General features: G+C 54.7%; 1 protein-coding gene across 1 annotated transcript in view; it reads left to right on the forward strand.

The window, feature by feature from the left end:
- The first annotated feature begins 11,647 nt into the window (after window positions 1-11,647).
- LOC121164348 (collagen alpha-1(I) chain-like) overlaps window positions 11,648-17,339 on the forward strand; it is a 47,045-nt gene continuing 41,353 nt past the window's right edge. Inside the window, exons 1-3 of the mRNA XM_040992478.1 lie at window positions 11,648-11,719; window positions 11,795-11,914; window positions 15,966-16,286. Coding sequence (XP_040848412.1) covers window positions 11,648-11,719; window positions 11,795-11,914; window positions 15,966-16,286 — 513 coding nt within the window. The remainder of the gene's footprint in view (window positions 11,720-11,794; window positions 11,915-15,965; window positions 16,287-17,339) is intronic.

A 17,339-nucleotide genomic window follows, 5' to 3' on the forward strand; every position in this document is an offset into this window, starting at 1 on the left:
GAGTGATCCCTCCTACTGCTTGCTTCTCTGTTGTGTTTCTATCGCTTTCCAGGTTTGTTTGTTTGTTTGTTTGAGATTTATCTGTTTGAAAGAGAGGGAGACAGAGGGAGGGCCTCAGGATTGGCAGGGGTCCAAGGAATTGGACATCCGCTGCTGTGCTGTGTGCAAGAGCAGGGGCTTGGTCAGAAGTGGAACACCTGGGGTTCGAACCAGTGTCCATAGAAGATGCTGATGCCCTGCTCCAGCCCCTCTTCCTTTCTGTCGCCTTAATCTGTGTGTCTCTCACCTGTCATTTTGTTTTCATTTTTAAATTTTTATTTTAATTTTTGAAGTTTGTCATACAATTCTGTATAGTGTAGGATTCACCTTCCCCAATTTCCACCTTCTGATTGATTTTTTCCTTATTGCCACAACAATACATTTCTTCAAAAGGAGTTAGGATTCCATCAGCCCACTGCTGGAGTGCGCCCTACATTGCTGGCACAGACAACGTCAGACAGTCCGGCATTCCGTTGTCTACACACGTCCAACACTTTCACTGGGAGTCCTTTTGTCTGGAAGTAGGGATGCATGTTGCATTGTATCTTCACATCTGATTTTGGCACTCTCTTATCACTCCACCACTGTACATTCCAATTTACATGATGGATTCCTTATATCAGAGAGAACATATGGTATTTCTCTTTTTGGGATTGACTTATTTCACTGAGCGTAATGGTCTCTAGTTGGGATCATCTAGTTGCAAATGGTATAATTTCATTCTTTTTAATGGCTGAGTAACATTCCACTGAGTAGATGTACCACAGTTTCCTTTTTATTAAAATATATATATATATATTTTTTATTACTATTATTAATTACATTGCATTATGTGACACGGTTTCATAGGCTCTGGGAATCCTCCAACCCCTCCCCCTACTCTCTCCCCATGGTGGATTCCTCCACCTTGTTGCAGTATTACAGTTCAAATTCAGTTGAGATTCTTTCATTGCAAGCATAGAGTCCAGCATCTTATTGTCTAGGTGAATTCAACAGTTTCTTGGGGAGACCATCTCTGGTCTGAAAGCAGAGCTGGCAGAATATCATCCCGATCAATTTAAAGCCACAGCATAACATCAATGATAATTTACAACATTATGAAATTAATTGACATGGTATTGAGTAACCAATACGTTAAAAAATGCAAGTTCTTAACCACATCCTGTGACTACTTCATTGACATTTCAATTTTAGTTTATACACAGAACTGGCTGCTATACACCTTAAAATGGCTATAGGGTACTATTCAGCTGTCTCATGTCTACTTTCATTTTAGTATTTAGCAGTTTATAGTGTTGAAGCATACTTTTGCTGAACTTGGCAGATTTTAGGATAGTCTAAACTGGGCTATAACTCTAACAAGGCATATGTCAACAACTGAGGTGCAGAACAGTTTTAGGAGGGGTGTGCAGGGTGTGTACTAGCCTACACTCCCACCAGCAGTGAAGGAGGGTGCCTTTCTCCCCACAACCACACCAGCAGGTGTTGTTAGTTGAGATCTGAATGTAGGCCAGTCTCATTGGAGATAGGTGGTACCTCAACGTGGTTGTCATTTGTATCTCTCTGATGGCTAGGGAGCCTGAGCGTCTTTTCATGTCTGTTAACCATTTGACTCTGTTCTTTTGAAAAATGTCTGTTCATTTCCTCTGCTCACTTGTGTAGTGTGCAATGATTTTCTCCCATTCTGTTGGTTGCTTCTTCACTTTGTTAATTGCTTCCTTTGCTGCACAGAAGCTTTTTCGTTGGTGTAGTCCTGTATGTTCATTTTGGCTTTGACTGCCTATGCTTTTGGTGTCTTTTCTAAGAAGTCTTTCCCCATTCCCATTTCTTGGAGAGTGCTTCCTATGTTTTCCTTTAATAGTTTTATGATTTCTGGGTGCAAGTTTAAATCCTTGATCCATTTAGAGCTGATTATTGTACACTGTGACAGGTGCCAGCCTTGCTTCTTTATTCTGTAGACTGTTATCTAGTTGTCCCAACAGCATTGTTGAAGAGACCAGACTTTTTCCCTGGATTGTTTTCAGTTTTCTTGTCAAAGATTAGTTGGCTATACATGTGTGGGCTCCCTGCTGGGTTTCTGTTCTGTTCCATTGATCTTTTCTGTTTCTGTACCAGTACTAGACTGTTTCGATGCCCACTGCTCTGTCGTATGTCTTGAGGTCAGGGATTGTGATTCCTCCAGCTTGATTTCTATTCTTCAGGATAGCTTTGGCGATTCGTGGTCTCTTGTGATTCCAGATGAACTTCTGTATCTTCCTTTCTATTACTGAGAAGAATGTTGTTGGGATTTTGATTGGAATTGTATTGAATCTGTACATTACTTTTGGAAATATGGACATTTTGATGATGTTGATCCTGCCAATCCAGGAATACGGTAATGGTCTCCATTTTTCAATAAGTATTCCTTTTTAAAAAATGTTTTACAGTTTTCCTCATAGAAGTCTTTTACATATTTATTTAGTTTAATTCCTAGATATTTAAGATTCCTCCCTGCTATTTTAAAGAGGACTATACTTACCATTTCTTTCTCAGCCATGGAATTATTTGTTTGCAGTAGCGCCATCGATTTGTGTTCATTAATTTTGTCTCCTGCTACCCTGCCAAAGTCGTTTTGAGTCATGTAGCCTCTTGACTGAGTTTTTGGTTCTCCTATGTAGAGAATCATGTAATCTGCAAATAGAGATAATTTCAGTTCCTCATTTCCATTTTGTATTCCTTTAATTTCTTTTTCTTGGCTAATAGCTCTGGCAAGGACTTCCAATACTATACTGAAGAGTAGTGGTGACAGTGGACATCCTTGTCTAGTTCTAGATTTTAGTGGATTGGCTTCCACTCTTTCCCCATTTAGAATGACGCTGGCCTTGGTTTTTTCATAAATTGCTTTGATCGTGTTGTAGCATGTTCCTTCTGTGCCTGTGTTGCTTAGGGTTTTCAGCATGAAGTGGTGTTGATTTGATCAAATGCCCAGAAAGGTGTTTTCACGGGTCAGTTTCTTTCCTTCAGCAGCACTAGGCTTCAGCTCTCCACCCCTCGTCCCCACCTGCTGCCCCCATCCTGTACTAGAAGTGAGTATCGGGCAGCCCTGCAGTTACTTCAGAGTGTCTCTCCAAGAGGCATTTAGGAAGCATAACTACACCGTGGTTTGGTTGTCACTCTTGTATAACACTACAATGATTCTTTTTGTTTGTTTGTTTCTTTGTTTTTTTCAGATTTATTTTATTCCTATTGGAAAGTCAGAGTTACAGAGAGAAGGAAAGATGGAGAGAAAGCTCTTCCACCCCCTGATTCACTCCCCAAGTGGCTTCAGTAGGAGGAGCTGAATTGGCCAGGAGCCAGGAGCTTCCCCTGGGTCTCTCATGTGGGTACAGGGTCACAAGGTTTTGGGTCATCCTTGACTGCCTTCCCAGGCCACAAGCAGGGAGCAGGATGGGAAGTGGAGCAGCTGGGACATGATCCGGCACCCACATGGGATCCTCAGCGTGTGCAAGGAGGATTCAGCCACTAGGCCATCTCACTGTCTTTGATCCACCCACATGTTATCCAGCCCCACAAGTGATTGTTGCTGTCTTGCTTGATGCCATTTTTTTGAATTGTGATACTGATGAGGCCCTGAGTCTCTTGGTCAATGGTTTCCTGTCCATCTGTTTCCCACAGTGTGGTCTGCGTTCGGGGCATGAGAATGGTGCGTCTGTACCTTGCCCGTTTTACCCGCTGCCTGGACGTTTGGGGCTCCTGTCGTTGACACAGAGCACAGGAGATTCAATTCTGAACTTTGCAATGCTTGTTGGGCTGAACTTTGCAGGAGACTTCATAGCTGTCATTCGCACCTTCTACATCACATCCTAGTTTCTAAATGGTGGTCACGTGTATCTGCTTTTGTGCACTTCACATCCTTACCATGTTTCTCCTGGCACTGTGTGTCTTTCTGTTTTTGTTTATCTGAGATGCTGAAAGACAAGCAGAACTGCCACCTATTGGTCCATGCCCCTGTGTGCAGTGCCTGGCTGTTGGTCCGTGCCCGTGTGTGCAGTGGTGGGCTGTTGGTCCATGCCCGTGTGTGCAGTGCCTGGCTGTTGGTCCATGCCCGTGTGTGCAGGGCTGAGCTGTTGGTCCATGCCCGTGTGTGCAGGGCTGGGCTGTTGGTCCATGCCCCTGTGTGCAGTGCCTGGCTGTTGGTCCATGCCCCTGTGTGCAGTGCCTGGCTGTTGGTCCATGCCCCTGTGTGCAGTGCCTGGCTGTTGGTCCATGCCCGTGTGTGCAGTGCCTGGCTGTTGGTCCATGCCCCTGTGTGCAGTGCCTGGCTGTTGGTCCATGCCCCTGTGTGCAGTGCTGGGCTGTTGGTCCATTCCCGTGTGTGCAGTGCCTGGCTGTTGGTCCATGCCCGTGTGTGCAGTGCCTGGCTGTTGGTCCATGCCCCTGTGTGCAGTGCCTGGCTGTTGGTCCATGCCCCTGTGTGCAGTGCTGGGCTGTTGGTCCATTCCCGTGTGTGCAGTGCCTGGCTGTTGGTCCATGCCCGTGTGTGCAGGGCTGGCTGTTGGTCCATGCCCGTGTGTGCAGGGCTGGGCTGTTGGTCCATGCCCGTGTGTGCAGGGCTGGGCCGGGCCAGGCTGACTGAGCCAGGAGTGCCGTGCACATCCGATAGGCAAGTGGTGGAGATGCAGCTGTGGAGCCATCACAGCTGCTCCTCGTGTGGCATCAGCAGGCAGCCGGAGTCGCGAGCAGAGCCGGGCCTCACACTCGAGTGTGCTCTGGTTGACAGGTTTCCCAACTGGCAGGTGAATTGCAAAGCCTAACAGCTGCCGCTAATATTTATTTTCAAGACTTATTTACATATAGAAACTATCAAGTCTGCTCTTCTCCTTTTTGTTGTAAATTATTTGCTTCTTTCCAGTGGTGTCTGCTCACGGGAGTTTTCACTGTCGCATCTGGCTGTCTTTTTGTTGTTGCTGTTTCTAGCCATGTGCATCTTCTAAAAACCATAAATAAAACTATTTATTAATTCACAAGGCAGTTACAGAGCCTTCCCTTCCCCAAGTGGCTGTAACGGGCAGAACTGGGTCCGTCCAGCGTGGGTGCAGAGGCCTGCCTCCGCTGCTTTTCCAGGCCCACCGCAGGGAACAGGATCAGGTGGAGCCACAAGGACTGAACCAGCGTCCCGTTGGAGCGCTGCCTTCACCGTCACTGCCACAGCACTGGCCCTGGAGCCTAGCCTTACAGTCATTCCCAAAGGAGCCTCCTTCCTGCAGTTATGTGCCTTATGCGAAGTGTAGATTGCACAGCCACACTTCCACATGATTCTGATTGACTTTGAAAAACAGTGTGCTCCAAGATGCTCGGGTCGCTCTTTAGTTCCCAGCTCTGAACTCAAATGGCAGCTTCCCGAGGCAGCAGGACAGCTGAATGGAGGGGTCCTGGCAGGGGTGGACGGGGAGAGAACTGCTCTCCAGATCCTTGCTTCAGCCCTGCCCAGCCTGCCCAGCTGTTTCTGATCCTGCCCAGCCTGCCCAGCCTGCCCAGCCGTTTCTGATCCTGCCCAGCCTGCCCAGCCTGCCCAGCCGTTTCTGATCCTGCCCAGCCTGCCCAGCCTGCCCAGCCCTGCCTGGCTATGATGGACATTTAGGGAGTGAACCAGTGTATAGGCGCTCATTCTGTTTCTTTCCATTTCTGTTTCTCAAATAAAAATTAAAGTGAAACAACACAACTTTGATCTGGCTACATTTTGAATAGTATCTGGGGGGTGTAACTTGCTGTATGTTTTTCTCCAAACGTTAGCTAGGCATTCTGACCTAGGCATATCTTTTTCCACTGATGTAAGTTAAGCTTTGTCATTTATGGAGTAGTTTCTCTAATCTTTCTCGCTGAAGCTGTAGCACTCGATGTAGGACTGTACACAGCCGTGAGACTGTACACAGCCGTGAGACTGTACACAGCCGTGGGACTGCACACAGCCGTGGGACTGCACACAGGCGTGAGACTGCACACAGCCGTGGGACTGCACACAACCGTGAGACTGCACACAGCCGTGGGACTGTACACAGGCGTGGGACTGCACACAGCCGTGGGACTGCACACAGCCGTGGGATTGTACACAGTGGACCTGTTGCCAGGCTGGGGCAGAGTGGTGAACAGGTGAATGCCTCGTGCACCTGCATAGACAATGACCAAGCCTGTCTCCCCTTGTTATTTCTTTGGCAAAATGTCTGTTTATTCTTTTATTTTGATTATTTGAGGACAGAATCACAGGGAGAGAGGAAGAGAAGAGAAGGAAGTCTTCCACTGATGCTTCATGTCCCCCAGTGGCCACGGAGCGGCTGGGGGAGTGAGGAGCTGGGCCCCCAGTGGGGTGGGGCCCAAGCCCCAGGGCCGTCTGCTGCTTTCCCAGACACGTTAGCAGCGGGCTGGATCAGAAGTGGACAGCCAGGACTTACTTGCTGTGCCGCAGCTGCAGCCCCTCCTGGCTCTTGGTGTGTTCTTCCAGGCGTTCTGTCAGGTTCCAAAGTGAAAACACCAGAGAGGTTGATGGCTTTGTGCTGCATGTCTCAGCTCCTGGGGGAAGGGCAGGGGTAGGATGCTGAGGCTGAGCGCTCAGGGTGACTCCCCCGGCTGGGACGGCACTGCCCTTGCCAGCCTAGGTCTGCGCTTGCAGCTCTGCCATCATTCTCCAGCACCTTTCTGCTTATCGCCATCACGCCAGACCTCTTTATGCGAAGGTGCTGTTTCGTCCTGCCTGGTGCAGGGTCTGAGTGCTGCGGCTCGCACCATGCTGCAGCACCCAGAGGACAGAATTAGCCGCACTGCACCCTGCAGGCTGAGCCCGTCAGGCCCTGGCCTAGGACTGCAGCCTCTCCCCTCAGACCCGTGAGGCAGGAACCCCTGAGTGCGTCCCTGGAATGGGGTGAAGGCAGGTGTTGGTCCAGGGCAGACCCCTTGAGTCAGGGCAGACCCAGGGCTCTGCGTTCCTGGAGTGCGTCTCAGGATGTGCTGCAGCCAGTGCCCAGCACTGCCTGTCCAGGTCAGGAGAAAGGGGTGCTTTGTGAGGGTGCAGGCGATCCCTGGAACAAACGCAGCTTTCTGTGCCACCCCAGGAAGGCCCCCACCTCGCCCCCAGCTCCCGAAGCCAGGCGGCTGGAGGCTGGTGGGCCTGGGCCTGCTAACAGCTCTGTGTTAGCTCTGTGACTGCAGAATCAGAACCGTGGTGTCCGTGACACGGCTCACTGTGAGGAGTCAGTGGTGGCATGACGCGTTTCACATCTGTTGAGTCCTGCACATGCCCAGGGCTGCAGAACCCAGCTGGCAGCAGCCAGACAGTGGAGCCAGGCCTTGCTATCCCCAGCAGAGGCGCCTTGCTGCCACCCCACCTGCACTTCTGCATCCGCTGCCTCCAGCTCACCGCAGAGGGTCTTGACTCTTACTTGGATCTCAGAGAACTCTCAAAGCAGTCAGGTGCCGTCCCCGCTTCGTTACTGCAGACTTCTTGGCTGGTGTCGGGCTCGGCGTTGTGTCCTCCGCAGCTCAGAAGGGTGACCGGCTTGTCCTGGGGCCAGCTTGGTGGGGCGCGGGGCAGGCAGTGGGTGCAGTCCTTGGGTCAGCTTGGCAGAGCACAGGGTGGGCAGTGGGCACAGACCTGGGGCCAGCTTGGCCAAGTGCCGAGTGGACAGTAGGCACAGATGGCCAGGAGGTGTGGAAGGCAAGCAGATCCTGGTGGTGCTGGTGGTGCTGGCCACAGGGCAGGGTGGGTGCACTCCGTGGCAGGACGCTCGCTCACACACTTGGAAGTCATTAACATAAATGCTACTTAGATGTTGCCACAAGAAAATGAAGTTTGAGAGGCAGAACAGAAAGAGTTCCCACCGACTAGTTCACTCACCCCCTCCAGACCCTGACCCGGCCTGCCCACAGTGGCCGGGGCTGGCCTAAGCAGCCCCAGGCTGGCATTGGGAGCCAGGAATTTAACTCAAGTGGCTGGCGGGGACCCAGTTAGGTCTCTGCTGCCTCTCTGGGGGTGTATCAGCAGGAAGCTGGGCCTGGGAGCCGGAACCAGGTTTAACCAGCACCCCGACATGGCCGACAGGTCAAGGCCCGCCCTTAAAAGGAAATGTCGATTTGTAAGGCAGTGAGAGGGAACTAGAGACAAAACACAGAGATCTTCCATCTGCGGGTCATTCCACACTGCCTGCCGTTGTCAGGGCTCAGCTGGGGTCTCCCATGTGGGTGTGGCAGGGCTGAGCCAGGAGCCCACAGGGGTCTCCCATGTGGGTGTGGCAGGGCTGAGCCAGGAGCCCACAGGGGTCTCCCATGTGGGTGTGGCAGGGCTGAGCCAGGAGCCCACAGGGGTCTCCCATGTGGGTGTGGCAGGGCTGAGCCAGGAGCCCACAGGGGTCTCCTGTGTAGGTGGCAGGGCCCCAGGGCTTGAGTTACCATCTGCCATCTCCCTGTGAGCATGTCAGCAGCAGACTAGGTTGGGAGTGGAGGAGCTGGGACTCAACCAGACACTCCATGCAGAGTAGTCTTTTAGCTGCTGTGCCACAACCTCCCCCCAGGTCTGCCCCTGCAGGGGTGAAGTCCCCTCTTCTCCCTGGCGGAGCCCCACTCACCTGCAGAAGCTGGTCCTGCAGGGGTGAAGTCCCCTCTTCTCCCTGGCGGAGCCCCACTCACCTGCAGAAGCTGGTCCTGCAGGGGTGAGGTCCCCTCTTCTACCTGGGGGAGCCCCACTCACCTGCAGAAGCTCCACGCGGCGGGTGGTCCTACCAACAAGGCGCTCAGGGCTTTACACCAGTGACGATTTACATATTTAAAATTTTTTTTTTTTTTTTTAGTTTTTGGAAAGGCAGAGAGACAGTGACCTTCCACCCTCAGGCTCCCTTCCCAGAGCAAAAGCCAGGAGCCTGAAGCTGTCAGGGTCTCCCCCTGGGCAGCACTGCCCCGGGGATGCTGCACTCACTCACAGCATCTGGAGTCAGAAGTCGAGCCAATCCTCATAGGCATTCCACGTCGTGCACACCCACGTGGGTCTTGTGCACCTGGAGCCCTGGCAGGTTGTGCCCAGTGGGTGGGCAGCTGCACGGGTGTCCTCACACCCATGTCTGCGCACAGCATGGAGTGTTGGTGCCCCGACCCCAGAGCACCGGTGGTCCATCCGGCCGTCTACGTTCTGTGACCGTCACTGCGCAAAACCAAGTGTGGGTCACACTTAGTTGACTAAATGACCCTTTTCAACATGAATTAACAAGGTGACCGCCGACCGTCAGCGTGCGCCTCCCCAGCGGTCCTCGCGGCCACTCGTCGGAAAGGCGCATGGAGTCACGTCTCAGCCAGGTTACATCGACACTGACCCACAGGTTCTCACAAGCCTCTTGATAATCAATGTGAGTTAGCAGAGGAAACCCAACCTCAGGGGTCAAGACTGTCTGTTCCAGACAGTTGCTGATGATCAAACACGGCCCAGGGCCGCGGGCGCGTCTTCCTTGGAGAGGTGGAACCCATCGCAATAGGGTCATTATGCTTTCATTGCTGAATTGCCTGAGTTCCTCCTACATTTCAAGACTTATTTTTATTGGAAAGGCAGATTTATAGAGAGAAGGAGAGAGAGAAAGATCTTCTGTGTGCTGGTTCACTCCCCAAGTGGCTGCGACGGCTGGAGCTGAGCCGATGTAAGGCCACGAAGTTCTTCAAGGTCTCCCACGTGCATGCAGGGTCCTGAGGCTTTGGGCTGTCCTCGACTGCTTTCCCAGGCCACGAGCAGGGAGCTGGATGGGAACTTGAGCAGCCAGGACACGAACCAGTGCCCATGGGATGCCGGGGCGTACAAGGTGCCGGGGCCATCACGCCAGGCCCATCCTCCTGTATTTTAGAAATCAACCCTGTCTGATTTCTCCCATTCTTTTAGGTAGTCTTTCACTACAGCATTTTTAATTAATTAATTAAGTTTTCATGTTTGCATTGTATTTTTTAAAAGGGTTATTTGAGATGAGAGCTGGTGACATAGCTGGTAAAGTGACCCCCTGCAGTACCAGCTCCCTGCTCCCTGCTGTAGGCCTGGGAACACAGCAAAAAATAGTCACATCTTTGGGACCCTGTACCCATGCGGGGGATCTGGATGAAGCTCCCGGCTCCCTGCTTCCAGCTGGCCCAGCTCCGGCCCTTGTGGCCATTTGCAGAGTGAACCAGCAGTTGGAAGACCTCTCTGTCTCTCCACATGCCCCTCTAATTCCACATTTCAAATAAAATAAAGAAGTCTAAAAATGCTTACAAGAGAAACACTTTAAGGACACAAACTTTGCTAAAAGGGCATAAGAAATATGCAATGCAAAATAAGACAAACCTCAAAAAAGTTTGTTCTTAAAAGTCCAAGAAGCAGGGCCAAGGTGGCGTAGTTGGTTGAGCTTCCGCATGCGATGCCAACATCCCATATGCACCAGTTCATCCTGCTAACTCACCTGGGAAAGCAGCAGCAGATGGCCCAAGTGCCCGGGCCCCTGCACCCACGCCCGTGCACCCACACCCCTGCACCCACACCCCTGCACCCACACCCCTGCACCCACACGAGAGGCCAGGAGGAATCTCCAGGCTCTGGCCTCCGCCCTCCTTAGCCCTGACTGTCGGCATTTAGAGTGTGAACCAGTGAATATTTGATCTCTCTGTAACTCTACCTTTCAAATAAATAACAAATAATTTTTTTAAAGGGGTCAGAAAGACAAGTCTTTCATCGCCAGCTCACTTCTCAGATGCCCATGCAGCCAGAGCTGGGTCAGCAAAGCTATGAGCCCCAAGCTCCCTCTGCGTTTCCCGTGTGAGCAGCAGGGACCTAGGCCCCATGCCGTCATCTGCTGCCCCCAGGTTGCATTGGCAGGAAGCTGGACAGGAAACGGCAGCAGGCACCAGAACTGGCCTTCCAGTGGCCATGCCTTGCTGACCGTGCGGTGCCAGTGGCCGCCCTGCTTTCTGCTTAGCTTTGTTCTGGCTGTGCAGATGCGCACCTGCCACCTGGGTCACACCCGTGAAGTTGCTGCAGGGTTGGTGTCGTGCGGCCTTGTCCCGTCTCCTAGGACTTGTGTACCTTCAGGGCTGTTCATCTTCCATGAGCTGTGGGAGAAGGGCCATGTCCACCTTATGCCTGTGCTACTCCAGTTTTCCCAAAACCACTCACTGCAGTGCCCGTCTTCCCCTCTGCCAACCCAGACTGTCAGAGATCCGTGAGACACACATGGATTTACTCCTGGGCTCCCATGTCTGTCCCATCGGTCCAGGCCCTGTCTGTGCCCGCACAGTTTGTCTGGATCCATCCGGCTTAGTAACGTGCTTTGAAATCAGGACGCATGACGCCTCCGCCAGTAGCCAGAAGCACTAGCAGGATCAGCACATGGCGACCCCAGGAGGGTCACACCCCAGGACCTCACACCTGTCAGGAGGTGTGCAGCTGAGGATGGCAGAAATGCGGACAGAACCGGTGCTCACCGAAGAGGGTGGCACATTCTCACAGTTAAAAATGGGTCTCTCCTGGGCTCCAGGGCCCCGAAGGAGTGAGATCAAGATTGGAAAGAGCAAATTCCGGTGGGCCCTGCGGCACTCCTTGCCCTGGCCACCGTGGCCACTGGCGGGTGGAGGCGACATGGTGCACACAGAAGCACGAAATGCCTGCGTGACCCGGAAGTCCTTGGCCTCAGAGGAAAGAGATCCTGCTGTGGGTGACCGCACGCGTCCACCTCGGGGCACGACACGGGGGAAGGCAAGCTTGGGCTCGCCATGCTGCCCACAGGCTCGAGGGCAGACATGTCAGGGCTGCGAGGGCCCACAGGAGCTGCCCATCGGCGAGGGCTCGGAGGTGAGTCCGTCCTGGAACCTGCTGGACGATGCCATTCCCGTGGACACCAACACTGTACCCCCCACTCGCCAGGCTCGAGTGTCAAGTGTCCTTCTCACGGGATTAAGACCAAACTCTGTGGCCCACGGAGCTGCTGGGTTGGGGGGCTCTTGCTCTGGTTGGACCCAGCAGGGTCAGGCGTGGCTGCTCCCCCAGAGACCCTCCTGTTCCACAGGGGTCTAGGGGGACTCTGTCCCTCTCCGGGGCCAGCAGTTTCTCCTGGAGCAAGTTTCAGGGCAGCGTCCCAGCAGACAAAGCCTGCTTGTCTTTCCAGATGGTTCCACTTAGGATGCGGTTTCACTGGCATCCGGAGTAATTGGCAGATGCGCTCAGGACCCCTGGTCCAAAAGCACAGCCCCAGGACCGCCGGAGCCCAGCTGTGGCTAGCATGTCCAGAAGCGGCCCACGGCCGGCCACACACAGGGCCGGACTGCAGCCCCGAGGGCCCCGTCAGCAACCACCTCCTTCCCAGCAGCTGTGAGCGCTTCGCCCTCGCTGTCACGTTCTCCCTGTAGGCTTTTTTGGAAAACATGAAAGCCCAGCGTTTTGTCCCTGCCCTGCATGCATCTCCCCCGCTGACACAACGGGGCACCCGTTGACCCAGGGACACACAAACCACAAGCGGGGCACCCGTTGACCCAGGGACAGTGTGTGGATGGACCAGGGTGTCGACCTGGGTGTCGGATCTACATTCAGCTGGAGTCGGCACGCGGTGCTCAGAGCCTGTTCCTGGAACGCACATGCATTTTTCCTGGACGCCTCTGAGAAACTTCAAATGCTCCTGTAGTATTCCCGTAATCACCAACCAACCTGGGTTAGTCGACCCAGCAGAGTTACCCACTGGGCCACAGTTCTAATCTTTTGCTTGAATTTCATGTTGTTGTTGTTTTTTTTTTAAGATTTATTTATTTTTTTAAAATTGGAAAGTCATATATACAGAGAGGTGGAGAGACAGAGAGGAAGATCTTCCATCCGATGATTCACTCCCCAAGTGGCCACCATGACCAGGGTCGATCCAATCTGAAGCCAGGAACCACGAGCCTCTTCTGGATCTCCCACGTGGGTGCAGGGTCCCAAGGCTTTGGGCCATCCTCGACTGCTTTCCCAAGTCACAAGCAGGGAGCTGGATGGGAAGCAGGGCTGCCGGGATTAGAACTGGTGCCCATATGGGATCCCTGGATATGCAAGGTGAGGATTTCAGCCACTGGGCTACTGTGCCAGGCCCTAATTCCATGCTTAATTAAAATAGCGGCTGATACCGCAGGACACAGCTGACGCTGAACTCTGAGGCACAGTGAAGCTGCGGTCCAGAGAGCAAATCGTGTGGAATCAGGCACTGTCCGCCTTGGTCACTCGGGCATCAGGCCTGAGTGGCTGCATTGGTCGGGCCAGTGAATTCCAGAGCCTAAATATCACTCGACGCTCCCAGGTCCCAGCAGCACCCACGCCTGCAGCAGGAGCTGCCTGGAGTCTCACCATGGGCTGGGAAGGCCTCGAGCTGACGCCCACAGGAACACTGACCCACTTCTGTCCACTGAGGGGGCTGTGAGCTCACACCCCCAGCAGGGTTCCCTCACCCTGGCGGAAGTGGCTTGGGCAGCTGTCATATCCACTAACTGAAACGAAGCAGCAGCGGAGTGGACAGAGGGGACGTTCACTCTGCTTTGTTGATCACCGTCTAGCCCTGTGCGCTCCTCCAAAGGTCACTTCACACCAGGAGGGTGCTGGGCTGTGCCCTGCTCATGCTGCATCATGCTGCATCCCTCACCCGTCCTGGAGAGGAGAGGGCATGGTGCCTGCCACGGTCTGTGCCAGAGCAGGTGGACCCTGTGGCCAGCCAGAGAGCTGAGTCACAGTGCTCCATTTGAGCTGGAAAATGTGCTGTGTGGATGAGCAAGTGTTCTTTCAGAAACGTTGTCTTTTGAAACCGCAGAACAATGACCTTGTCCAGGTGTCTTACACACTTGAGTCCCGAGACTGCCCCCCTCAACGGCCCCCACGGCAGCTGTGGTTGCAAGTCTGGGTTGTGGAACCCAGTGTGAGCTGAACAGAAGTTGCACTGGACTCTGCTGGGCTCAAGTGGGAGGTACTGGCTCCACTGGCCGTGTCCCCGGGCCCCGAGTGGACAAGCTGGGAGCCACAGCCACACTTGGGCACGCTGGGAGCCACAGCCACCCTTGGGCACTTAGGGCCAGCCTGAGTGTGGGTGTGGGTGGGAGCCGCCCAGAGCGAGCTGTGGTTTGTGGCCCTGTCTGCTCCAGAGTCCTCAGCCGGCAGCTGGCTTGGGGTGTCTCGTCCAGCGGATCCCACCACCTGCGTCCATTTCCAGATCCAGCCACAGCCCTGGTTATTCATGGCTGACAAGTCCCTCCTGTTATAACAGCGGCCGTACATGCCGCAGAAAACGCGGAGATGGCATCCTGGCCCCCCCGGGCCACACCCTCACCGGGAAGCAGCTGCCAACAAATGTTGCTGCGTTCTCTTCTTTGCCCTGCTCTTCTTTCTCTCCGGTTGCAGAGGCAGAGAGGAGCAGGAAGGACATGACCCGAGGGGCCTCCTTGGCACCCGCCCTGCACGTGGGCCCACTGACCCTGGCAGCGTGTGTGTGGGGAGTGGGCAGTCGCTCCAGCCCTTGGTGCCCAGGAGGCTGGCTCTTGTGTTCACACGCTCTCACTGGTCACATTTCCTGTGGGTGGAGAGCATGTGAAGGCACAGCCTGGCTAATCCGAGCACCTGGCAGCAGGTGAAGCCCAGGCAGCGTCCTGGCTGGGAGTGTGGTCCAGCCCTGGCCAGAGCTGCGGAAACTGCTGCTCAGTGGTCACTTTGCACAGCAGTTAAACCATTGTCCAGGGGGGGCAGTGCTCTGGTGTAGAGGGTATAGCCACCACCTGTGGCACTGACATCCCGTATGGGCACGGGTTTGAGTCCCGGCCGCTCCACTTCTGATCCAACTCCCTGCTAGTGGGCTGGAAAAGCAGTGGAGGGTGACCTAAGCCCTATGTCCCGGCACCCATGCAGGGGACTGGGAGAAGCTCCTGGCTCCTGGCTTTGGACCAGCCCAGCAAGAGTGAATCCACAGATGGAAGATTTCCGTAACTCTACCTTCCTGTAGATCTTTAAAAAGATGCTTTTGGGGACACCTGCACCCCCTGAGCCCTGGCTCTGCTCCCTGCCGAGCTCCCGGGTGGCACTGGACCAGGGCTGCAGTCCTTGGTCCCTGTCACGCATGAGGGAGCCCCGAGGGAGTCCCTGGCTTCAGCCTCACTCAGCACCATGTGAGCGCTCGGGAGACCACCTGCCTCCTTTCTCTCTCTTTCTGCTTTATGAATAAATAAAAATGTTTTAAAAATCACACAAGATTGAACTTCTGGGGCTTGCACAGCCATGGGACTCATCTGTGGCCTTTGGAACCTGAAAGTGGCCTGGGTTCCCGGGGGACTCGCTTCCCTGGCCCTGTGGGTCTCCGTGGGGCTCGCAGCCCCTGGGACGCCCCGTGCAGACGCACCGAGTCTGTGAGCAGAAACACAAGCAGTACCTCCGTCCGGTGCTACAGGAAGGACGGGCCTGAAGGACGCCTGCTGAGCCTCCCCACAGCAGCCAGCCGCTCTGTGGCCCCCTCCCCTGCAAGCCTCTTCAATCCCAGCAGCAGAGCCCGGGCCTGACCAGTCCTCCTCTCCTGAGAAGGCAGCCTGGAGACGCTGTGGAGGGCACACGGCTCTGAGACCCGCAGTGTGGGAGCCCATGTGGCCATAGGCAAGAGTCCAGGCCAGCCTCGGAGCTGTGCCCACGTGGGTGAGACACAGGTGTTTCCTGCAAGCACCCAGAGACGAGCATGCCCATCCTGGCCCCCGAGCACTTGTGCCAGGTTAGAGCAGGTTGGAGCACGTACTGTCAGTGAGTGTGCGCATGTGCACACACCTGAGGGGTACATTCTACACACAGCCCGCACAGCCAAGGTCAGTGGACGCCCTCACAGACCCACCGAGGGCTGCCTCCACGTCTCCCGTGAACACCCTCACAGACCCACCGAGGGCTGCCTCCACGTCTCCCGTGAACACCCTCACAGACCCACCCGAGCGGTGCCTCCACGTCTCCCGTGAACACCCTCACAGACCCACCCGAGGGTGCCTCCACGTCTCCCCCGACGCCCTCACAGACCCTCCCGAGGGCTGCCTCCACGTCTCCCCCGACGCCCTCACAGACCCTCCCGAGGGCTGCCTCCACGTCTCCCGTGAACGCCCTCACAGACCCTCCCGAGGGTGCCTCCACGTCTCCCGTGAACGCCCTCACAGACCCTCCCGAGGGTGCCTCCACGTCTCCCGTGAACACCCTCACAGACCCACCCGAGGGTGCCTCCACGTCTCCCACGGGAGACCCCCACGCAGGTGTAGGGATGAGAGATGCAGCCCTGTGTGTGGGAAGTGGGTGAGGGGCCTCAGCAGGGGTGGGATGGGGGAAGCCAGCAGCTTTCCAGGGCCGGCTTCCTGTCTGAAGTGTTTCCCTGGAGAGACCACCACCATTTGATCTATTTTTGATTAAAATGTAAAAATTAAAAATGAAATCAAATGGTGACGTCACTCCTTGGGGAGAACACGGTGGGTGAACATTCCCTGTGGTCCCCTCGCGTCGGCTCAGCTGTGGGTGGTCTTTTTATGTCACTCATAATTAAAAGGCGTTTTGGGGGGTACCTCGGCATGAGGCCTGCACCTGTGCTTCCAGAAGGTAGAGCTGCCCAGCAGCAGAAACACAAGGGTGTCCCTGACCCAGCCCTGTAAGTCAAGACTCCCCCACTCCATGTCCCCCCAGCACGTTGCAGCTCCCTTCACAGCCCAGCCAGGATAGTGGTCTGGGGTCTCCTCTTGGTGTGTCCCAGCCCGGAGCAGCAGCAGCAGAAGGACTTCCTGCCATCCTGTTCCGGGACAGTGTCCCTGGCCCAAGTACCCTACTTCCCAGGCTGGGCACCACACCGAGCTGGAATGCCGAGGCAGCCTGGAATTCCTAAACTGGGGGAAGCGGGGGTCCTGGGCGCTCCTGCATGCACTGCTGGGTGACAGGCTGATGGGGACAGGGCACCTCCAGCCCACTTCCGTGCCACCCCTGAGGGCAGGTGCTGGGATTTGCACACGCTCCTGTGTGCCCACATGATGGAATGCCAAGAGCTCAGCACCTCCCTGCTATGCTACCTGCTACATCTGCAGGGTCTGTCCTGTGGGCCCTGGGGGATAGAACACAGGTGGTCCACTCCGGCCTTCTTGTGAGGCAGCCAGGGTTCCCTGGGGTGAGAGTGTGAGAGAATCCGTGGGGTGCCGCGAGGAGCCAGGCCCAGGAGCAGGCCGATAGCCAGGTGTGATGGGACCGCAGATGCTCCCGGAGCTGGTGCAGGTAAGTAGGGATGCTTCAGAAAGCTCAGCCCTCACCCTGTGTGTTGACTGCCTGGTAA

This window comes from Ochotona curzoniae, unplaced genomic scaffold (assembly GCF_017591425.1).
Source record: "Ochotona curzoniae isolate NIBS_2020 unplaced genomic scaffold, NIBS_Ocur_1.0 contig_66, whole genome shotgun sequence".
Taxonomy (NCBI): Eukaryota; Metazoa; Chordata; class Mammalia; order Lagomorpha; family Ochotonidae; genus Ochotona; species Ochotona curzoniae.